This window comes from Cylas formicarius, unplaced genomic scaffold, assembly GCF_029955315.1.
Source record: "Cylas formicarius isolate icCylForm1 unplaced genomic scaffold, icCylForm1.1 PGA_scaffold_10__41_contigs__length_53128322, whole genome shotgun sequence".
Classification (NCBI taxonomy): domain Eukaryota; kingdom Metazoa; phylum Arthropoda; class Insecta; order Coleoptera; family Brentidae; genus Cylas; species Cylas formicarius.
Genome location: NW_026844214.1, coordinates 38,786,338 through 38,811,187, shown reverse-complemented (window position 1 = coordinate 38,811,187; position 24,850 = coordinate 38,786,338). Strand labels below are relative to the sequence as shown.

Genomic DNA, 24,850 nt, shown 5'->3' with positions numbered 1-24,850 from the left:
CTAACACAAGTTTTATATATCCGTGTTTTGCTTTCGATACTTAAGTATTTATTCCTCCATCACGATATCACGGTTCGAAGGAATGGCGATATTCTAGATGCTGCTATTGTTTGGATTTTTACTTCCTGTTTCAGGTTCCTATTGCCCGTGATGTTAACCCCTAAATACTTAAACGACATAACCTACTCCACACTTTTATTATAAATTGCCAATTTGCATCTTCTGGGTTCTCTCGCTATTGTCTTCTATGTCGATATGATCATATTGAATTTTCGTGCAGCTGTTTCGAATCTGTGTAGTAAATTATCTTAAACTTATGTTTTTCCATTCTGTATCCTCTACCTGCAGTTTTGACTTCTTTTATTGTTTCGTTCATTATAATGTTCAAGAGTATTGGACTGAGACTATCTCCTTGTCTGATCTCTGTTGATACTGGTATTTTACTGGAGAGTTCGTTGTTTACCCTTACATACGTGATATTTTCGCTGTTCATATCCCGAATGATGTCTATTGTCCTTTGGTTTACGTCTCGTTCTTTTGGCAGCTCAATGACGTCATGTAATCTCACTCTATCAAATGCTTTTGTTAAATCTATGGAGCACATATACGCGGTTTTATTGTATTCTATGGCCTTTTCGGCAATCTGTCTTAAAATGAATATAGCGTCTATGGTCGATCTATTTTGTCTGAATCACTACTTGAGAATTCTTCTGTAATAATTTTTGTTAATAATTTTGAAGTCGTGTTTAGGAGGCCGATCCGTCTATAATCTCTATAATTATTTGGTTCTTTCGTTTCCCCTTTTTTGAGAACAGGAATCGTTATGCTTACTTTCCATTCCTCAGGTACTTTGCTTTGGTCGTATATCTTATTAAACAGGACATGCATTTGGTTTATTAATTCATTGCCACCATATTTAAGAAGCTCGTTATTAATATTATCCTGATGAATTTTATCTTTTGATATTAATTGTTGTTGGGTATTTTCTCTTTCCCCAGATATATTTTCCTATTCCTGTTCTGGAGCTTGGCTTGTTATTGTATCACCGTAGAGTTCTTGGAAATAACTTTCCCATTCTTTTAACGTTATTGTTCGCGTGTGAATTGATTGACTGATTGGCCTTTTAAGGTTGCTTATCATATTCCATATCTTTTTTGTCCTCCATATAAGTCGAGTTCCATGTCTGATGAGTATTTCTCCCAGAATTGTCTCTTTACAGTATGGATTTTCATATTTGTCCTATTCCTCACGATTTTGTAATCAGCATATGTGATTGTTTGACTTCTAAAAAGAAGATATGCCAAGTGACGTATAAAACAAAACACTATTAATTTTCTGACATATAAGCATCAGTTATTTTGTAATGAAACATCCTGTATATTATATGTGTTTAATAGAATATTTTATTCTGATTACAATGATATAACACACTTTATATTTTGGTCCACTCGTATTTAACAAATCGGCTAAAATAGGAATTTCAAAGAATGTCGTGATTAAAGTAGAACAAAAACACTAAACATGACAAGACACACTAAAGTAAAAAATTCCACCATCCACCATCTTCCTGAACACATTTCTCATACACTCTAATTGTATGATGTGTTGCATGTAGTAAAATTTTCGGATTGTCTCTTAACTGATTGATTGCCTCTGAAATCCTTTGCCGAAGTTCCACATTCTTACAAGTCTTTAAAAGAAAAAATTCATTAAAGTTAAGTCGGGTCCGTTGGCTGGCCAATCCATAGTTACGCCATTACCTATACAACCCCTGGGATATTCAATTCAAATTTTAACTTGCACAACATAAGTAAAATCCTGCCATATAATTAGCGCTGATATATTTAGGGAAAAATCTTTTATATATTGTTCAATTATGTGCTCTAAGAGTTGCAAATAAAGATCTCAAGTTAACTTATGGCCCATATATGTCACATTGATACCCTTGGGTTTTTATTTCGTGTATTTGTCTAGGATTATTTAAAGACCAATATCGTGTATTTTGTCTATTACGACCCTTTCTTGCAGTGAACGAACTTTCATCAGTCCATAAAATGTTGTTCAAGAAATTATTATTCTCATTAGGTCTATATAAAAAACCCTAACAAAACTGCTTCCTCCTTTGACATTGTTCTGCACTTACTTTTTCATTTTCCGAAATTTAAATGCATTATATTTATATTCTTTTAAAACTGAGTGCATTGATAGCCGGGAAATACCTGTATTTCATATACTCGAGTACTAGAGGAAACTGGATGTGCTTCATAGAACCCTAATATGTCTGCCTTATTTTCTTCATTTAAAACATTATAATTCCGGCAAACCTTTTTTTTTAAATACACACAAAATATGTTTTCTTAATATGCACTAGAACTAGACGTTACTTTGTAAAAATACAAAGTAAAATTTTATAATGACCAACAAACCGGTCGATGGGGTGTCAGTAATTTTTTAGTATCCTTTAAGGAGTTTAAGGTAATGATAAAAAAAATATATGTTTATTTTCAGCGAAACGAAAAGAAGAAATTTTCTGCTTACGAGAAGGTTGTAAGTGAATTAATTTTTGAGAAAAAAAAATTAGAAAACATACAAAATGAAATGGTTTATAGGTATTTTCTAGAAAATTCTACATTTATTAACAAAAATATTATACATTTTTAATCAACTTCACGGTTCTTTAGTCATGGGTTGGCAGCAATCGGTAGATCGACAGATTTAAAACACTGATTGAATTTTGATGTTCCCCAGTTCTGATGATAACGTCACACGCCACCCAGTGAATTCAGTCCTGTTAATGATCGTAGAAAAGTATTCGTATGCAACACATTTATAAATTGCTTCAGCCACCGTTTATTAAATACTGCTTCAAACTTGTTGCAAAAATGTACTATTAAAGAAGCAAAAAATATTTTTTAATTAAACAATTTAACATGCAAAATTTTAAATAAAACCAAATCGGTCGTAATTGGAGTGTTTTAACAAGAAAAACCTACTTCTGAACTAGATATAGCAAAATGGCGATATATTCACTACTAACCGAGACAAAGGGCATTTTTCAATTTTTGACCCTTTTGAAAATGGCCCATAACTTTTTTATTTATGAAAATTTTATTAGAGCATTTTTTAAAGGAAAATGTAGTGGCGTACTCAGATTTTTTTCTACAGTTCTCCGTTTTCTCATTAATGAATACAACTTTATTTTATATGGCAATCATAGTTGGTTATGGTTATAGGACATTTTTTGTTTATGTATTAGTAGGCGGTGCATAATAGAAGAATAGAAGAAAAAGATGTCACATAGAATCCTTTAAAACAATTTTATCAACACTGGAACTTTAAAAAAGACAAGACCAATTTAAAATAATGTATAATTAATTAATATTATTAATTAATTGATTTATATATATATATATATATATATATATATATATATATATATATATATATATATATATATATATATATATATATATATATATATATATATATATATATATATATATATATATATATATATATTGTTTATATTTTGTTTTTTCTTAGACCTTCTCTATATTTATGTTTAGCTTTTGGTTCTTGGGTTATAGGTCTTTGTATTAAAAGCGATTAAAATTTTTTTTGTCCATATATTGACGTTTCGGTCTTCTATGACCTTCTTCAGAAAGGGGTACAGTCTAAAATTATGTTATAGTACAGTTCTTTTTTTTACATATACACAACGGAATTACAAAGAACCTTACCAAAAAGAGACAAACACAAATCTTAAAATTGAAGAGGTAGCATCATATGAAAGTTTATACTTTAAAAGCGTTTGGTTTTGTCATAGTGCCTAGAAATATTATTGTTTTGGTTTTTTCCAACTATGAGAATAAAAAAGTCATACCCTTGATAAAAGATAAAAGTCCATCAAAAAATGATTTGTATACGGCACTCACACACATAATACACACAAATTTAACGAAACAGTTAAAATATATATAAGAGTTTAAAATAATAATAATAATAATAATAATACCGATACGCGAGGTTTGCTCGCGTCGACGTTACTGTAAAAACATCGTACGATGCACGATTGTTTTGGTGCAAGGTTCAGAGGATATACAGAGTGTTTTTGTTAATTTATAATTTTTTTCTTTTATTTATTTTATATTATTTTTATATATTATAATTTTATATTAATATATCCCTATGTTGTTACTTCCATTGTTGTTTTATTTCAGAATGTTGCAATATAACTTACTGAGATTGTTGGTGTCTGTTTTCGAATTTATAGAGTTCTTATTTTTTTGGATCTCAACCATTTCCAGAATTTCCCTTTTTTTTGTATTATTTTCGGTTTTTAGAATTTTTACTTTCGCAAAGTTGAAAGAATGCTTGGTTTCCGCGCAATGACTCTTCAGGGCAGTCGTATTTTTTTTGTCGTATTTGTGACCATTAATTCTGTTTTTAAGATACTGGCTTGTTTGACCGATGTACACACCCTCACAATCGTTGCAAGGTATCTCGTAAATGACGTGACTCTTCTTTTCGTCCGGTATCTTGTCTTTTAATTTACTGAAAATGTTTTTTACCAAATTGTATCCTTTGTGAGCAATAGTAATGTTGTGATTCATAAAAATTTTGCTAAAATTTTCGGACATACTGGGTATATAAGGAAGCGAAAGATAATTTTTTTTTTGTTTTTGTTGGGTGTTGCTTTTTTGTTTAGTTTGGTTATAGAATAGGTGTATACGTTTTTTGAAAATGGTGTTAATTAATCGTTCCGGATAGTTATTTAGTTTTAATGCTTGTTTTGCTTTAGTAAACGATTTTTCTCTGAAATCCGGATCAGAGAGTTTAATTGCACGGTCAGCCAAGCCAATAATTACGGATTTTTTTTGCGATATAGGGTGCTGGGAGTTAAAATTAACGTATCTGGAAGACCAGGTCACTTTAGTGTACCACTCGGTTTTAATTCCTTTTTTTAAATTATGAAGGGTTAAATCTAAAAAGTTGATTTTACTTTGGGACTCTATTTCTATTGTAAATTGTAATTTCTGATGGTAGCTGTTGAAGAGTTGAAGAATTTCGTGTTGTTTGTTTTTTGGTATTGCCGTTATGCAATCGTCTACGTATCTGTAGAAAAAAGGTATGTCAAAAAGGACATTGCTAAGGACCGACTCCTCCAAATCTTCCAGTACAATTTGTGCGATGGCGCTGGAAATTGAAACTCCCATGGCGCATCCGTCGATTTGTTGATAAAAAACTTTGTTGTATGCAAAATAGGTTGATTTTAGTGTTATTTCGACTGCTTCTAAAAAGTCATCGAGCGGAATGTCGGTAAAGGTTTTGATGTTATCCCATTTTTTGATGATTACTTGCTTAGCAATATTTATACAAATCATTTTTTGTTGGACTTTTATCTTTTATCAAGGGTATGACTTTTTTATTCTCATAGTTGGAAAAAACCACAACAATAATATTTCTAGGCACTATGACAAAACCAAACGCTTTTAAAGTATAAACTTTCATATGATGCTACCTCTTCAATTTTAAGATTTGTGTTTGTCTCTTTTTGGTAAGGTTCTTTGTAATTCCGTTGTGTATATGTAAAAAAAAGAACTGTACTATAACATAATTTTAGACTGTACCCCTTTCTGAAGAAGGTCATAGAAGACCGAAACGTCAATATATGGACAAAAAAAATTTTAATCGCTTTTAATACAAAGACCTATAACCCAAGAACCAAAAGCTAAACATAAATATAGAGAAGGTCTAAGAAAAAACAAAATATAAACAATATATATACAGCATGGGTGAAAATATGTTTACCTACGAATACATCTCTAACACTTTCGGCGAGGGAACTACAAGAACCTTGAAATTATACTGCAAATCAGTAACACAACTATGCAAACAGAAGAACAGAAGAATATTCCTCCTTCGGTGCAAAAACGACGGTGTAACCCCCATTTTTCTCAATTTTAAAATGAAACACATCACTTTTAATTGTAAACATCTCGAAAAGAAATTCAGAGAGGGCATCATGGGAAATTTTGTGCTAAATACAATAAATCTTTTAATCACGGACACAACTAAAAATATCTCAAAACTACAAAGGCAAATTGACGGTTTTATAGAAAAGCTCACCACTCTAGTCCCTGCAAACATATCAACAATTTTGATCGACAGACAAACAAAAAAAACCGAATTCTTGTTCCAAAAAATTAAAAACAAAAACATTAAGAAATTCGAACAATTATACAAAAAAAAACAAAAATCCAGATATTTGCGTCACCGATTGGGTGGAAAATCTAACAGAGACCGTTATTCCGGAATACGTAAATGAAGTTTTGAGTCTTGGTCCAAATTTTGCTACACCGTTAGAACGAGCCGATCAGTTACCAATCGGTGACATAATTGCAGGTATAGAAACTTCCTTAAACGGTCTTAACACTCAAACTAGGGACGGGGTGCGATCGGAATGTTGCAATATAATAACTAATTACAAAAATAAATTCAACAAAAAACCAAAAAAAACAGATCAAAATAAACAAAATTCAAAACTATGCGCTAAAATTAAAAAAACAGAACGTTTCCTGAAACAACATAAAGAACTCAAAATTTTGATACCAGATAAAACAAATAAAACAGTTATTATGACGGACGCTCAGTATGACAAAAAAATGCTAGATCTACTAAAAGACAATACCACCTACAGAGAAATGAAAAACGACCCAACAGCTATTTTTCAGAGAAAGAACAACGACTTAGTGTCCTCCTGGGAAAAAAAGTTATACATTTCCCATAGCACAGCGCAAAGCTTAAAAATTCTTAATTCTCAGCCACCCAGAATTTATGGATTACCCAAGCTTCACAAGGAATCCATCCCTCTAAGACCAATAGTATCATGTATCCAATCACCATTTGAAAAACTCTCAAAATTTTTAAAGAACATCTTGCAAAACGTTATACATAAAAATAGATACTATATTAAAGACTCTTTTGATTTCAAAAACAAAATTAAAAATATTTCTCTACCCAACGATTACATCCTAGTTTCATTAGATGTTGCTTCTCTATACACCAACATTCCAATAAATATTGCTAAGCAAGTAATCATCAAAAAATGGGATAACATCAAAACCTTTACCGACATTCCGCTCGATGACTTTTTAGAAGCAGTCGAAATAACACTAAAATCAACCTATTTTGCATACAACAAAGTTTTTTATCAACAAATCGACGGATGCGCCATGGGAGTTTCAATTTCCAGCGCCATCGCACAAATTGTACTGGAAGATTTGGAGGAGTCGGTCCTTAGCAATGCCCTTTTTGACATACCTTTTTTCTACAGATACGTAGACGATTGCATAACGGCAATACCAAAAAACAAACAACACGAAATTCTTCAACTCTTCAACAGCTACCATCAGAAATTACAATTTACAATAGAAATAGAGTCCCAAAGTAAAATCAACTTTTTAGATTTAACCCTTCATAATTTAAAAAAAGGAATTAAAACCGAGTGGTACACTAAAGTGACCTGGTCTTCCAGATACGTTAATTTTAACTCCCAGCACCCTATATCGCAAAAAAAATCCGTAATTATTGGCTTGGCTGACCGTGCAATTAAACTCTCTGATCCGGATTTCAGAGAAAAATCGATTACTAAAGCAAAACAAGCATTAAAACTAAATAACTATCCGGAACGATTAATTAACACCATTTTCAAAAAACGTATACACCTATTCTATAACCAAACTAAACAAAAAAGCAACACCCAACAAAAACAAAAAAAAATTATCTTTCGCTTCCTTATATACCCAGTATGTCCGAAAATTTTAGCAAAATTTTTATGAATCACAACATTACTATTGCTCACAAAGGATACAATTTGGTAAAAAACATTTTCAGTAAATTAAAAGACAAGATACCGGACGAAAAGAAGAGTCACGTCATTTACGAGATACCTTGCAACGATTGTGAGGGTGTGTACATCGGTCAAACAAGCCAGTATCTTAAAAACAGAATTAATGGTCACAAATACGACAAAAAAAATACGACTGCCCTGAAGAGTCATTGCGCGGAAACCAAGCATTCTTTCAACTTTGCGAAAGTAAAAATTCTAAAAACCGAAAATAATACAAAAAAAAGGGAAATTCTGGAAATGGTTGAGATCCAAAAAAATAAGAACTCTATAAATTCGAAAACAGACACCAACAATCTCAGTAAGTTATATTGCAACATTCTGAAATAAAACAACAATGGAAGTAACAACATAGGGATATATTAATATAAAATTATAATATATAAAAATAATTTAAAATAAATAAAAGAAAAAAATTATAAATTAACAAAAACACTCTGTATATCCTCTGAACCTTGCACCAAAACAATCGTGCATCGTACGATGTTTTTACAGTAACGTCGACGCGAGCAAACCTCGCGTATCGGTATTATTATTATTATTATTATTTTAAACTCTTATATATATTTTAACTGTTTCGTTAAATTTGTGTGTATTATGTGTGTGAGTGCCGTATACAAATCATTTTTTGTTGGACTTTTATCTTTTATCAAGGGTATGACTTTTTTATTCTCATAGTTGGAAAAAACCAAAACAATAACATTTCTAGGCACTATGACAAAACCAAACGCTTTTAAAGTATAAACTTTCATATGATGCTACCTCTTCAATTTTAAGATTTGTGTTTGTCTCTTTTTGGTAAGGTTCTTTGTAATTCCGTTGTGTATATGTAAAAAAAAGAACTGTACTATAACATAATTTTAGACTGTACCCCTTTCTGAAGAAGGTCATAGAAGACCGAAACGTCAATATATGGACAAAAAAAATTTTAATCGCTTTTAATACAAAGACCTATAACCCAAGAACCAAAAGCTAAACATATATATATATATATATATATATATATATATATATATATATATATATATATATATATATATATATATATATATATATATATATATATATATATATATATATATATATATATATATATATATATATATATATATATATATATATATATATATATATATATATATATATATATAAATTAATTATATAATTTATATATATTAATTATAATTAATAATAAAACTTAAGAACCATTTAATATATTAATTTTAATAAAAAAAAAACACAATAAATATTAGAAGATATATATTTAAAATTTAATTTTAATTTAATTTTAACGTAAATCTTGAAATTGGGCGCTGCCCTCTTCAATACACTGAACGCACATACTCCTGAATGGCAATTATTCACTAACTCTATAGGATTCTAGAGTGGCTTCCTCGATCTCTGCTTTGGTTTTTAAAATTATAACTTTAAAATATAAGTTCTTTTAATCTCCCCCATAAAAAAAATTTTAGGGGTTAGATCAGACGATCTCGCAAGTCACAGAATGGAGCCTCTAGTTCCAATCCAACATTGTCCAAATTCTTCACTTAAAAGTTCACTTACAATCCGTGTGTTGCGGGCGGGGCAACCATCTTGCTGATAATAAATACTCCTTCCAAGAATTAATGGCAAGGAATGGAATAACACATGTTCGCAAAATATTTATATAACCATCCGCTGTCAGATTTTCGTTAAAAAAAATAAGGTCCCACAAATCAACCTCGGAAAATTCGTATGGTCTGTTCATAGATATAAGAAAGTGACCAATTGCTTTTTGAATGGGATTATCCAAGGGTGGTCATTAACATACAATGCAACAAGATTATTACCTAAAGTTTCGGAATTTAAATTCAGGTAAAATTGTGGTCCGTAATAAAAAATAATTTTATACCTACCTGTGTTTAATATTTTTTGGTTTGGTATACTACTTAGTTTAAATTTATTAGTAATCATTCTTATTTCGTGTGTAATACAGCATGTACTGAATCGTGTGCGAATTATGCAAAATATGTGCGAGTCTAGTGTATCTCAGAAGATGCTCCCGCCCAAATGTAGAAAACACTATTCTATTGAGACTAAGGAAGTTATAAACAATGTTTATTTGACTCTCATTGAACGTGGTGCCAGCAAGCAAGCATCTTTAGAAGAAACGGCCACATTGACGAAAATTCCGACATCAACTGTATTGAAAATTGTGAGTAATCCCATTTCAACGAGGAAAAAAACAAGCGATGCTGACATTTTCTCGAGTGTAGATAAAAGTGATCAAGATATAATACTACAGAACTACCTTATGGAAGTATATTCAACACATAGGTTTTAGATTTAAAAAAGTTGACAAAAGGCAAGTTTTAATGGAATCTTTTAGAATTCGGAAATGGCGACTTGAATATATAGAAAAAATTAGGATTTACACAGAACAACAAAGGGCAATTATTTACTTGGATGAAACCTGGTTCGACACTTCAGATACCCTGGAAAAGGATTGGGTCGACTCAACTGATAAGTGTAAAATAAATGCGCCCTCAAAAAGAGGTAGAAGAATAACTATTTTACATGCTGGCTCTAAAGATGGTTGGATTCCAAATGGAGTTTCTCTATCTGCGATAAATATTAAAGATTCTTCTCTGGAATACCATGAAGACACCACCGCTGATTTATTTGAAAGTTGGTTTAAAAACAAACTAGTTCCAAACATTCCTCCTAATAGCGTCATTGTAATGGACAATGCAAGTTATCACAGTAGACAGTCGACTAAAACCCCTTCCTCGTGTGACACAAAAGCAAAAATCCAAAACTACATATATAATAACGACATTTATTTTCACGAAGATTATACCAAAAAGCAATTAATTGAGATTCTACAAAGCTTGAACCTACAAAAAGAATACGTCTGTGATAATTATGCAAAAAATCTAGGGCATACAGTTTTAAGGTTTCCACCTTACCACTATATATTTAATCCCATTGAACATGTTTGGCACCAACTGAAATCTGCCATTCGTCGTAACAATGCTTTTCCCCGTATTAGCTCCAATGTCCTCAAACTTATAGAAACTTAGGTCTCTAACTTCCCTCCACAAAGTTGGGTAAATTCTGTTAAACATATGGAAATAGCAGAACAATCGTATATCCATATTGCAAATAATATAGAACAAATAATAATTAGAACAGGCGATGATAGCGATAGTGATACTGATATATTATGTGAATAATTTTAAGTAATTTAAGTAGGTAATAAAAATAATTTGTAATTTTATTTTAGATTTAAACATAAATATATACTTAAATAAATAAATATTGTTTAGTATCTTTTCTAACAAAAACCAAATAATTAAATTCTAAGCAAAGTACGGACCTGTTCGGGCATATTTCATTCTTACAGCTTGCCCGGGTCTTTCCTTAATTCGTATCAGTTAGTCACTTTCTTATATCTATGAACAGACTTTACCTATACATTGAATGCAAAGCGAACTTGCCGATTTTGATACACTACAGCAGGATTTTCTACAACAATATACAGTGCAAAATTAATGTTCTCATTGCATTTTCCGATAAATCAAAATGCAAAATGCAAAATTGTATTCTTCTACCGTCATCCCCTTATGTAATTGGTGGACTTTTCTGGTACGATAAGTCTTGAATTTATGTTTTTTTAAAGTAGTGAAAACTTTAGTTTTTTTAGCATTTGTTGCGTCAGCGTCAATTATATTCAATTCCCGGATTTCCTGTTCTTCAGTGGTTTTGATTTTGCTTTGGCTTTTTGAAACTTTCGTAAATGGTTAAATTATTTTTTAACGTACGATATGTTTGCTTGTCTGGTTGGTGTCACTCTGGAAATGTATTAAAATAAAGTTCATTGGCTGTCCCTGCGTTTTGATTTGACAAAATGCAACACTTTATCGTATACTTTTCATAATTTTTGTACATTTTAAATTGCTAAATGAACTAAAAAGTTTGATCACTAAAATTATGTGTGACAGAACAGAAAATTCAAAAAAGAATAAAAATTATGTTCTTAACTCACATTGACAGCTATATGCACGGCCTACTAATACATAAACAAAAAATGTCCTATATTTCCACCTTTTTTTCATCACTGATATCATCAATCTATATGTATATATGTATGTCTATATAGTATTCTCAAAGGTAGTACATAGTTTTATATCAAACTGTTAGTTTTGTTTTCGTAGATAATATAAAATAATAATAATAATAATAATAATAATAATAATAATAATATAGGTAATGGTTGGGTGACTTGTTCGACTAAGTCACACGAAACCTAGCGCGGATAGAAAATGTAGTACCAAATCCGAATCGGAGATAACTGTTTACCCGCAAGTGGTTTAAATCAGATGATTCTAATCAATACCCTTCTCAGTTGGCGGTGGAATAACAAATTGCCGATCTCAGATAAAAGAATTTAAGTAGATACTTGGAAAAAGGGTTTAGGTCTGGTGGAAATCACATAAGATACACAAATTCAGAGCACATATTTTAAAGGGAGATTCTATGTCTAATCTAAACGCTTCCTTACTGATATAGAGGGTAGAATTAAAAACATATGTATGTATGTCGTTAAGAGATTATTTATAAGCATAGTTACTAAAATCAGGTGGAGAATCAACTTTCTCGCCCCCCTCCATCCTCAACACCCGGTAAAGATACTTAATAATGAAGTATTGCAAATCATTAATTTCAGTGCAATAAATTTTACTAGATCAAATGAAGGTGTTTGGAAAACTTGTTGAAAATAGACAAAAAGTTCCTACCGAAAATTTGTTCATAAATTACTTCATCATTACTATCATCCTCAATTGCATCAAAATGTTGTAGGTATACATGTCTTAGATTTCTGCTGCGTTGGGTGTTGACCATTGCAGCAGCATGTTTGGCAAACGTCGGCGCGACAGAGTCAACACCCGAAGCAGGAGAAATGCAAGAGATGTGTACCTACAAGTTCCGCAGCCAACGGAAATTTCTTTGAAAGATTTTCGTTAAAATCGGACTATATTTTTTTTTAGAAAAGTTTTTATTGTTTATCTTCAAATCATCTGTTGTGATTTTGCGTGAAAAGAAACAAAGTAGGAAAGAAACAGAACGAATGATAGGAATAGTTAGAGAGTGGCGGGGGAGGAAGGGCGAGAGGAAATAACGTTGAGGACGCGAGAGAGAGAGAGAGGGGTGGGAGGGTGAGAGAGGGGGGAGGGAGAGAGAGGGAGAGAGGGGGGTGAAAGGGAGTGATGAGATGAAGAGAGGGGGTGATGGTGAGATGGTGGAGGGGGAAGGGACAGGAAGAGAAAGAGAGAGAGAGATTAACGTAAACTATAAGCCCTCAAAAAATAAACACCGAAACACCGAATAGTTTGCCATTTGCTAAACCACATCGTTAAAGCCTAATGAACAATTATACAGTTAATAAATGCAGATCAGGAGCAGTTGATTTTATTTTCAGTACAACTGATTTGACACCTTCTAAAACGTGCCAAATTGCAAAAAATCTAGGAAAATAATTATTTGTCTTTCACCCCTGGTAGTTGCAAGACACCCATCTACAATAGATTTGTAGAACTGTTCGACAAGATTTGTTATCTCAAGAAATACCTTTAATGTAAAAACTCATTTAATTTATGTTTATGTTTATCTTTAATTAGTGTTTATCACGTGGGCGACAATTTACTACTTGTGTACCTCGTTGCTTACCGAGCAGTACGAGAGTGCGCCCTTTTTTTCAAGCGAAATTGGGTCTCAGATGCAAAATTCAGACCAAAAATGTACACAATTCCAATTTTCTAAACCACTGAGCCAGTAATTTTATCCATCCAAATAATTTGTGTTGCGATTGAAAATTCTGGTGCTCCCCGTCGTCTGTTCTGTTGAACAGGTTTAAACCTCGGTCGATCTGACGTCAAGATTTTAATTTCTTAAATAGATGTATACATTTAAGAGAATAATTACCTAAAGTTCTTAATTTCTAACGTTGCGTTATTTATGCTGATGCCAAATTATTCCTTAGCATAAGAGAGTAATGAAACGATGTACAAGAAGCCACACAGAATTCTAAACCATAGGCGTTTTGTGCTATGTTGATAGGCTGTTTAATTATGTAGGTTAATCATAAAAGTGTATATTGCCTTCGGACTATTAAAAAAATCTAATTAGCGTACCTTTTAAAGTACCTACTGTCTTTTCCAAGCGAGTACACGCTATAACTTCAGTATTTTTGTTAATAAATGAGAGTTTTCAGTTTTTGTGAGTGTTAATTGAAAACAAATGTTATATTTACATTCCAAACATTGTTCTATAGTAAATAAATATACCATATTTCAACCAATATGCTGAATAGGCTCAGACCTATAATAAACGGTTATGCCACAAAGTATTATTTATTCGTTACTCCCAAAAATTGAAAGCTCTCATGTATTAACAAAAAACATTTAGTGTATGAAGACTTTGAGATTTGTTTATCCAACCATGCGAAATATTTAAGTACTACATTTTTTTTATATTAATATAAAGTGAGTTGTTCACGGGACCACTTTGCATACGGTTTTTTTTTGCCATCCTTAAAAAATTGCAAATCAAAATTGAAAATGAGATGTAATAGGATATGGTCTTCAAAAAGATTTTGAAATAGTGCCATATAATATGTAGTTGCACGAATGCGCTTCGCGGTTGCGTAAAAATATATTTTTTTTAATATTCTGTTTTATTTATATTTATTTTCCCACTCGTGGAACATAAGTAACAAATGAATTAACAGCAACAGAATTGTACCAACCATAATAGCACAAAACCGAAACTAACCTTCAGCAGCCCGATTTCCGCCAACCTAAGCGCCTTTCAATTCTGCGATGCATATTTCCTGCTTCCTGCACCAACCACAAAAAACGCGTGCTAGTTTTCCCGAACGCCGATTGTTAACAGGTATATTTTATCGCAACTCACCGACCACTAAAAAGTTCTCGAAACTTTTCAAATCATCCTACGCAAAGTAGCGATCAGCTGTTTCGAAACGGACGTTTTGCGTAAAAACAAATCCCTTAGGGACGTTTTCGACACGTCCGTTAGAATTCTCGCTTGACGAAAATGTATCGCGTTACATTTTCGGGAGTTTTGCGGGAAAAAAAACGGGTGGAAGAGCAACGTCGAAACGCAGGAATGCGATCGAAACGACGACGAATCGAAGCGACAATCACATGTCCGCTCCCCGCGCGTAGCCGTTGGAATAAAATAAATTCATTGCAGGAGACTGAAAGCGCTGGCGACTGAAACACCGCGTTGCCAAACGGTACCCGCGGTAATATTTCCTGCGTAGACCAAACTGTAATTTTCGTTATTACAAATTGGATTCTTTTTTCTTTTTATTTACAATGTTAAAAAGTTTTACTATCGTTCATTTTGAATAGTTTAAATATAATAGACGTGGATACATATTTGTATTTATTATTATTTTGCTTACTGTAGTTTGTTTACCCTCTTCTGATGAATTTGCAGTCATTTTGTTAGCTTGTGTACTTTCTACATTTATAAGTTTAAAAAGTTCTGTGACTAAAGTATAAATATTGTAAAATACGTTTTATGAACGCCATTTTAGCCATTTAATCAACACGTTGATAAACTTCTTCAGTCACTCGTTTATTAAACGTTCGCTCGGTTCGTGAAAAAACAAACTCATAGTTAAAATATTAACGATATAAAAAATTATTATTCGACGTTGTCCCCAGATGGATTGGTAACACCATACTTCGTAAATGCTGTTTAATAATCTACACACACTTACTCCATATTACCTTTTATTTTAAATTTTGTTTTAAAATATGTTTACAATTCTATTAAAGCCAATCAAATATTTTAAATTTAAAATGTTATTCTTATATTTTTATAATTTATAATTATTTTTATAACTTTTTCTATTTATTTTTATATTATTGTTTAGTATAACAATGCTTGCAGACTTATTTTCAGTGATAATAATGTTCAATTTTTTGGAAATTATTACCTATTTTTATGAAATATTAGGTTATTTTATAGTTTTATTAGCAACTGCAAAGTTAAGTTAACTAAAATTAAAAGTATTATGTTATTTAATTTAAATATTTAGTGCCATTCTAATACCAATTATTGACCTTATTTTCCTAAATGAGAAAATATGGCGTGACACTTCAGGTTAAATAAATATATAGTTATTTAATCGCAGTTTTGATACAAATTTAAAATAAGAGAAAAGAAAATGCCAAACGATTTTAAAAAATAACGATATCATGCGACCATATTGTTTTTGCAAAAAACAGAAATTTGTCAAGAAAGCTCAACGTGTAATGAATTGTTGAAAAGAGAAAGATATAAATCTTACAAGATTTAATATCTTAAAAAACGGTTTTTAAAAATTAAGAAGACAACAACAAAACGCCGGTTTTTGCAAACACATTTAGAATAATTTCGGTGATTCAATTTCTGTTATTGACTTTTTATAACATTTAACTTTTCAAAAACTGTGTGGATATTTAAAAAATGTAAAATTAATAAAAACGCAAAAAGAATAGAAAACATTATTTGCAAAAACAGACCGTATTAGAAACTATGTTAGTGATCCCTGGAGACGAAACGTCATTGCAAAGGATAGAAAAAAAAGTGACAATATTGGGATTTACTTTGAAGCACATTATTAAATTGTTATTATTATTAATTATTATTAAAAATTATCAAAAGTCTAACATGAAACGTTTAAATTTAATTTACCTACCATTTTTGGGTTAATTAAAGTTATTTGGCCTAACTGTATTTATAAACAAAAAAAATGAATCTAGAAAATATAGGGGACATTTTTCTAAAACCTATGACCTATGATATTTCGTCGATATACCCTTTTGCGTTAATTAACATTGTTCATTTCTACTCGTTTTATATTATATGGAAGCACTTTTGGTTATTAATATCTTGACAATCTCCTTCGGAAAGCGGAAAATCGATTCAAAGCGCAAAGTCAAACAAAAACAGGTCAGAGCGAGCATTGTTTAAAACGCCGTCAATCACTTGGCAACGTTGTTAAAAAGATTCAGCGCGTGGTGTAAGTTTGGAGACAACACAAACATGCGCGCCACAGAACACAAAAGGGTCATACACCTACTATACATCTGCCGACATTACCCATTCAGTTGCGTAAAGAACGGACACACAATTTGCATATCTCTTCCTACATGTATCTCTTTATTACTTTTTAGGCTTTGAACAGTTGATGCCGTTCTTCTGTATGTTAACGAACAGTATACTAACTTAATTAATATACATTAGCACACACGATATCAAAAACACCTTAAGGAGATAGGACTTATAAGTGAAAAAACGAACATTCCAGAAAGAATATTTAGAATATTTACTGTATTGTATTTACCTCCCCATAGGTACAACCTTTTTGCGATTTTAGTTTTACATTTCACACCTTTAATAGTTAGTTGGCACAACTCAAAATTTCAGTAGTAAATGTTTTCAAATTTTTAGAAACATCATTTTTGATAAAAAATTAAATATCTCAGAAACGATAAAATTTAAATGATATTATACATGAAATGCGTCTAGATAACAGATCGACGAAGTTGCCGGTGGGGCACCCTGTATATATAGCTGAACAACACGCAAATATTTTAGAAAATAGGTGCAAATGGAATTAAGAAAATGTTGAGAGAAAAAAAATACCAAATAATTATTATCCGAAATAAAAGGAAAGATTTTTATGACTATATGTCTACAACTAAATATGGAAACTGAATTAATAAAAATTGTCAGAAGGATTTTTCAAAATTATTTTTTCACTGCAATTTGTTTGATGTTACAAACTGTGAATTTTTCTGTCTAATCTATACAACACAATTAATAATGTATCCTTATACTAACTATTGTTATATTTAATAACAGAATTTTAATTTTTATTTATTTTTTATATTTACATTACTTTATTTTTACATTACATTCACAGTAATAAATTACTATTAATATTACAATAATTGGGTAGGTACATATAGCTATTAGATAATATAGTGGTTTTACTACAGTAAAAACTGACGGCATCTATAAATAGTGGTATATCTATAAATAGACTATACCACTACCTACACTAACTATGAAGAACACAAGACTGTAAATGTTTTGATTTTTTTTTAATATTTAATGAAATTTAACCATTTCATCGCTTGCTGGCTAATGAAAAGGATACTAGAAAGTTTAAACGCTGTATTATCAGAGTCTATTTAAATATAAGAACCAAAAATTGAATTTAATTTTGAAACAACCACTAATAAATATTTCGCATAACTTTTTAAGAGCCCCTTTATTTATATCTTCATGAACTTGCGTGAAGTTGAAATTTAAGAAGTATTTTAGACTGCCATTGGTTGGCAGTTTTCGCTCTTCGTGTTACACTCAACCTTTTGACAAACAAAACTCAGATCTGTTTTACAATTAATATCGTTCCAATAAGCAGCGTTGCCGTTTGAGTCGAAAAAGAGTTGCAAACAGTGCTCCGATTTTCCGGCGTTGTCGGGTTGACCTTTCGCAAAATTGGAATGGACGACCCTCGTTCCCGTAGACAACCAATAGAAGTGGGTGCTTTGGATATCGGTTAGTTTGGTACCGGAAGTCCAGTACCCGTTATAAGGACCTCCTACAAAAACGAAAAGCGTTAATACTCGACATACTTCGTCAAGAAATACTTACCGACAGGTTTTTTTGCTTTAATGGCATTTATTATCAATTCTTCTTCTTCTGGGGTTTGAATGCTTACTAATTCCATTCCAATGCTTTTACAGTCTACGAGAGCTTGGAAGAAATTGGTTTTACCATTAGATACATAATATCTGTTTCGAGATTCCGTATCTCTTGATTCTAAACCCGGAAATAATAATTATAAATAACAGGATAACGGGAATTAAGGTTAAATTTCTATAGAGTATAAAATAAAATTTTAATTATACATACTGATAAATTTTTATTTAAATAAATCCATTAAAAATCATAGAATGATTGAAATTAATAAGAACCTCCCTCTTTCAGGTATGTATTGTTTTTTTGCTATTGTTTTTCATACACACGCATATATTCGAAAAAAAGAAAGATACAAAAACCAACCACCCAAAACGTCTTTGTGTATATTCTATTGTTTACAAATTTGAGCAAGTAATTAAAACAGCTATTAAATTAAAACTTTGAGAACTTGCCTTTCATCCTACGATTATTATACTAATAAACTTACTCCACAAACTGCAGCAACTCATACAATTTTCAAGACGGGTCAGAAGTTCGACAGCTCCAGCAAGTCGAAGTTGTTCAGCCGATTGCTATAAATCGGACAAGAACATTTATTATCAAAAATTTCAATTTCCAATTGTGATATAAAGCTTAAAAATTGCCTGAGCTTTTAGATATGATATTTAAGTATAACTCATTAGCAGTTTTTCTGCCCAAGCATTCTACATCAAAACCGTAAAATTTTAGTTGGGTCGCTAAATAAGAAATTCAAAGAAAGCTATTTTAATATGTGCAAGCATATTATAACCTGTTTAGATGAAAACAAAATCTAATGAATTCATTAAGGGCGTAATGTGCAACATTTAAAACGGGGAAATGTTTTTATAATTCGCTTGTATTTAAAAAGAGAGAGATATGCAGGCTGTTCTAGAGGAAAATGTTAAATACAAAAGTTATAGATAGATAAACACTTAAAACATGCAAAATAAAAAGAACAGTTTAATTAAGTTGCACGCTCTAACACGGTCTTTAAACGATCGGGCAATAATCGCGAGGATAGCGAGTGATAGCTGAAGCAAATGAAATTTGCGTATGTAGCGTATGTAGGAGGAAGACTGCATCATCGTTTGGAGAAGACGACACAACGATTAAGGAGGAAACCTCAAAAGTAATAAAGCATGTAAATAATCGCATAACCGAAGATAGTATTGAAAATCTAAAAATTATCAGGTCTAGGACTAGACGACCATCGACTTTTATTAGCTTCAAAGAGAAAAACCTGACTACATAATTTTTCCACCTCAGAAAAGAAATAGGTCGTTTAGTCCCAGCACACAAGGAAAGTTGTGTAAAGCAACCAAAGGCTACAAATACGTGTGGGGCAACGATGGACTTGTTTTTATCAGGAAAAATGATGGGGATCGCGCTACTAGCACTAAGGATTTAGGACACGTCAATGATCTTGTACAGCGTGCAGAATGAATAAACTCTTCTTTACGCTACTACTCGCAAATAAGTGTTAATCTTGTTGCTAACGATTTTCATATAGTCTGCATGACGAAAACTTGTGTAAAGCCACATATTGATTCGTTGTTAGTCAAAATTAAGGATAATAATTTAATTACGAAAGACCGTATACATCGAGCTAGAGCTGGCCTAGATATTTATGTTCGTAGTGATATAAAAGCTTCAAAATATTCTGTTCAAGTTTGTTGATCAATTTTAGTATTAAAAAATTCCCTGTAATGGTGGACTTGTATATCGTTCACCCACGGGGTTTTCTGTAAGGGAATCCGTAAACTAGTATCATACACTGTATTATCTGAAGTTACACCAACATTTGACTGCACAGTTATTGTCGATGATGTAAATGTGAACTTATTGGGTCCTTCAAATCCTATTGGAAGCTGTTTTGACTGTAATAATATTTCACAGATAATGAATGAGCCAACCACGCGACTCTTCTGGGTCCTATTTTCATAAGGTGAAAGGTCATGGCATATGGAATACGGATTTAATTTCTGATCACAATTTGGAATTTTGCGAACTCGCTCATACAGTTAAAAGCTGAAAACAAAGAATGTACGCTTACAGATGCTACAAGCATTCCGACAACCCACCTTTCTATTATAATATGAACAGAATTAAAGGGAACGAACTCTATTACATTGAGTTTTTTACTACGAAATTGGTTAAAAACTCTCATGCTCCTTACAGACAGTCTTAGGGAAATATTTCTAAAGCGGGATAGAGCACTTCAAAAGTATAAACTGAGTTTCAAATTGAGATACATTCGCAATTTTGCATTATCCTCGATGAGTTTACCCATACTACTTAACCATATAACCCACATACTAAATTTATGTCTCGAGAATGCTTACTTTCCAGCCTGCTGGAAGACAGCTGTTGTGTGTCTCATTCCTAAAGTAAGTTCTCCTGAATCGCTTAATGGTCTAAGGCTTAGCTTACTACCTGTGTTGAGCAAGGTTTTCGAAAAGGTTGTCTACTTACAGCTCTATGGATTTGTTTTGCAATCGGGTTTCCGTCCGGGACACATTACTGCAACATTTTTTTTTAAATGTGACAGATCGACTTTTCTCTTGCTTTTAATTGCGTGGATCATTCACTTTTATGCGCTAAATTGCAATACTTTGGACTTTCTGACGGTCCACTTCTTTTGTAACTACTTGCAAAATTGAAGACAAGTTGTTAGGACGACAGCTGGTGTGTCGCAAGTTGGTGAAGTGATATCAGGAGTGCCTCAAGGATCAATCTTGGGGCAGCCATTATTTTTACTGTATATGTTTGATTTGAGTACCGCGCCGCAGTTTTGCCAATCTCAGTCATATTCTGACGATAGCCAGCTTCCTTTCCATTTTGATGAGGTCGAAGCAGAAAGAACATTATAGGCGTGTTATTAGATAAATAAAATGCTGATTGGGTTTTTCGTATTTGAATTATTCACAGAATTATTTCTATAATTACTTACTTCCGTTTTCTTTTGTTTATATTTTATTTTTCTTTACTACGGGTTCTCTTGTTACAAATTATATTGTCAAAAAGGTGTATAATATATAGATTAATTCTGTTGGGTTAATGTTGAGTAGCTTACTTAGTCGGCTAGAATTTGCTCTTCGAGATTTTAGTATTGTATACTGTATATTGTATTATGTATAATTTGTAATCCAATCCTCATTGCAGACTATTAGGTATTATTATTATTTTATGACTAACACCCTTGAAAGATTTCTCTTATTCTCTGTTTCCTGTCCTCCTCCTTGTTATAGGGGCAGTTTTATACACCTGGTCTTTAACATATCTTGACAGAAAATAGATCATGATTGAGTTGCAAGATCTAGGTGACCATCTAATCCGATCACCTCTTCCTATCTACCGTTGAGGAAGTAAATCATTTAAGTAGTTCGTAACATTCTTTGCGTCACTTCGTTTGGAATAATTCTCATCTCTCTCTCAACCTCTAAGTAAACTTGCTCATTCCCTGTATTTTTTAAAAAATGAATCCCTACAAGGTTAGTATTATATCACCCCAAACATTAAAAGCCACCTGACTATGTGTCATCATAAAATAATATCTATTGATAGCATAATAGTGAAAATTATGCCTAACAACCGTTTTTATGGAATGTTGATTCGTCCGTAAATAAAACCTAATCGAACAAATCATCTTGCTCAAAAATTCGTTTTTGTGCCCATTCACAAAATGTTGATCTAATTTGATAATCACTTATGCATGCATCGTATTAATATTTTTTCATAGTGACTCACCCTGTATAAATTGTTGGTAAAATAAAATTACAGCTGTGGGAAATGGCATCAAAAATATAGTGTTACACACAGGGCAATAGCCATAAATCCGAAAACACTAGGTACAGACCATAACAACCCTACATTTGGTGAGTATAAATATAATATATATGGTGTTCCATATAAAAAAAGTTTGGTAAAATTGTTTCTTTTAGTGTTATCTATAACTTTTGTATTTTCCATTTTTTTCTAAAACAAATAATAGATTAAATATGTTATTTTAACACACTATTTGGACACCCTGTATGTGTAGCGATGTGGAAAATTTCGTAATAAAACTTCAGAAAATTTATCGCCTAGACAAATATGTGCATGCGCGAGTCAGAACTACTTTCAACCGATAATACCTGCCAATTCAAACAACCTATAAGACTTTGAGACGTCCAACAATCAACATTACCACTGACAGTTCATGAATAAAACAGTATTGTGTTGGGAAGTGACACAAATATGCCCATATCCCATTAAATTTTGAGAGAAAATCGAATTAAGAGTGTGGAGATCGCTGTTTAGAAAGAATTTTACGAAAAAGCATGTTGGTGTGTCAAAATTAGGTGCAATCACGAAAATGTAATAAGAGAGGGCATAAGGCGCATCAGATTCGCATTATTATCGGCCCCCATAATATCTACTGTATTAGTCTTAAAATTGTTTCTGTAACAAGCAAAAAATTCTCTTTTACTCACATCGGATGAGAGATGTGGCAGATGTGTTTATTTTTATAAATTAACTTATAAAAGTAACTTATTTACTACATTCTTCCACATTCATTTTTTAAATTTGCTTTAAACATGTTCACGAAAAACTTTTGTTAAGGAAAGTCGCAACAAATAAAAACTTACGACCGTTTCATTCATGTGTATCCGCGTGTCTGCATTTGGGCACGTAGCAGAGAAGGAGGCAGAGAGAAAAACAGCCAGAAGTACCAAACTTTTTGCAACCATTTTAAGAAATGTGCAGCAATGGCGTTTAGCAGATAATATACAAAAGAAGTCGAGGAGTCAGGAATTTCCAAAAGTCCGTTTATTTCGTATCAAATGCAATGAAACGATAACCTTTAAACCAACATGTTTACAGGACGTCCATATGTTTAGGAATATAAGGAAAAATTTGAAAAATTATTACTTTACTACTTTAATTTGGTTAGTTGCGAGTTATCAGTGTATCCAAGTTTGTCTCCACGAGTCTCGCGTGAGTTCTCTCTCATTTAAAGCCCAGCAAAGAGTTGCTCAACTCATAAATGTTTAAAATTCTATGCGATTTAGAAACAGGCACGAAATAAATGACACCAAATGCAAGAGAGCTTCACAGCGTTGCCAAACGCCTATATTACTCCGATATAACCAGGAATTTGCATAAAAGTAGTGTTGTGGGCGTAGGTAGCCAAAAAATTGAATATTCAAAGAAAAAGTTAATTTCTCTATTCGATATTAAAAAGCTTTTCTTAAAGTATTTTTAAAAATTGCTTTGAGGAAACACACGAAATTTTCTCTACGACTGCTGTAAAAAGTATCGTTAAAACGCACTCGAAACGACATCTGAAAATGAGGAATTTTACATCTTGTGTGAGAAAACCATATAGCTTCTAAAGATATAGAGACCCTGTCTATGCCAATACTACAGGTGACTATAAAAAAATGAAAAGGTCCATTCGACATGCGCATGCGCGAGATTTAAAATCTCGTTTCTTAACCAATAATCGTGAGGCATTCGATAACCAACATGGCCACTCACATATCGTCCATAAGTTTGGAAACGACATTTTTCCTGCAGTATTATCTCCAAATATGCCTACATCTCGTTAAATGATCTGGGGAAAAGTTGTTTAGAAACAAAATGGCACAAAGTGCAGGTTAGTAGAAATGTAGAGGAGACAAGCACGGAAAATCACATGACCTTCCCTACGAAAATATCCTACGGCCCATTAATTTTTACCGTAGTAGGGCCACTGATAACCATATGGCGAAAACTAAATTGATTGACTTTTGTTATATGTATAGATTGTATAGCCTTTATACAATAATGATGGTAAGTTACTGCGCTTTATGTAGCTAAGATGTTTTCGTAGAGAAGGGAATGACCTTCCTTGCAACCCACTTTCGTTTATCTCTGCACACTTGGCGAGATATGAGCATATTTTGAAAAAATACTGCCGGAAAACTGGAACATAAGAAGTGAAAATTGTAGAATTCCCAAACTGTCAGCGGTCATGTTCGTTGAACGCCGTTTGTTCTTATTGATAAACAACGAGATTTGAAATGACATCTAATAATAATAAATAATCTACATACGAGATTACCTAATACGCGCGAATGTGATGGGCGATGGGCCCATAGTTGAAATCCTATGACTGCTTTGTGTTCAAAA

At 32.1% G+C, this 24,850-nt stretch overlaps 2 protein-coding genes across 5 annotated transcripts in view; both read right to left on the bottom strand.

Annotated features, from left to right (window-relative positions):
- The window catches only part of LOC132705955 (leucine-rich repeats and immunoglobulin-like domains protein 1), a 60,284-nt gene extending 45,159 nt beyond the window's left edge, over positions 1–15,125 (bottom strand). The window contains exon 1 of the mRNA XM_060676947.1: positions 14,723–15,125. The gene's annotated coding sequence lies outside the window, so the exon portion shown is untranslated. The remainder of the gene's footprint in view (positions 1–14,722) is intronic.
- Positions 15,126–17,872: 2,747 nt separating this feature from the next.
- On the bottom strand, positions 17,873–24,818 carry LOC132695508 (C-type lectin 37Db-like). Of its 4 annotated transcripts, none has more exons than XM_060659823.1 (4): positions 24,783–24,818; positions 19,164–19,248; positions 18,629–18,730; positions 17,873–18,575 (listed from the first exon to the last, which is right to left on the bottom strand). In XM_060659823.1, the coding sequence occupies exons 2-4, from the start codon at positions 19,183–19,185 to the stop codon at positions 18,292–18,294; spliced, it is 408 nt and encodes a 135-aa protein (XP_060515806.1). In that variant the 5' UTR covers positions 19,186–19,248; positions 24,783–24,818; the 3' UTR covers positions 17,873–18,291. The 4 variants fall into 4 exon arrangements, with proteins under 4 accessions (XP_060515806.1, XP_060515798.1, XP_060515781.1 ...); XM_060659815.1 differs by having other exon boundaries at positions 18,629–18,796; positions 24,783–24,817; XM_060659798.1 differs by lacking the exon at positions 24,783–24,818 and adding an exon at positions 23,326–23,450 and having other exon boundaries at positions 18,629–18,796.
- Between the last annotated feature and the right edge of the window lie 32 nt (positions 24,819–24,850).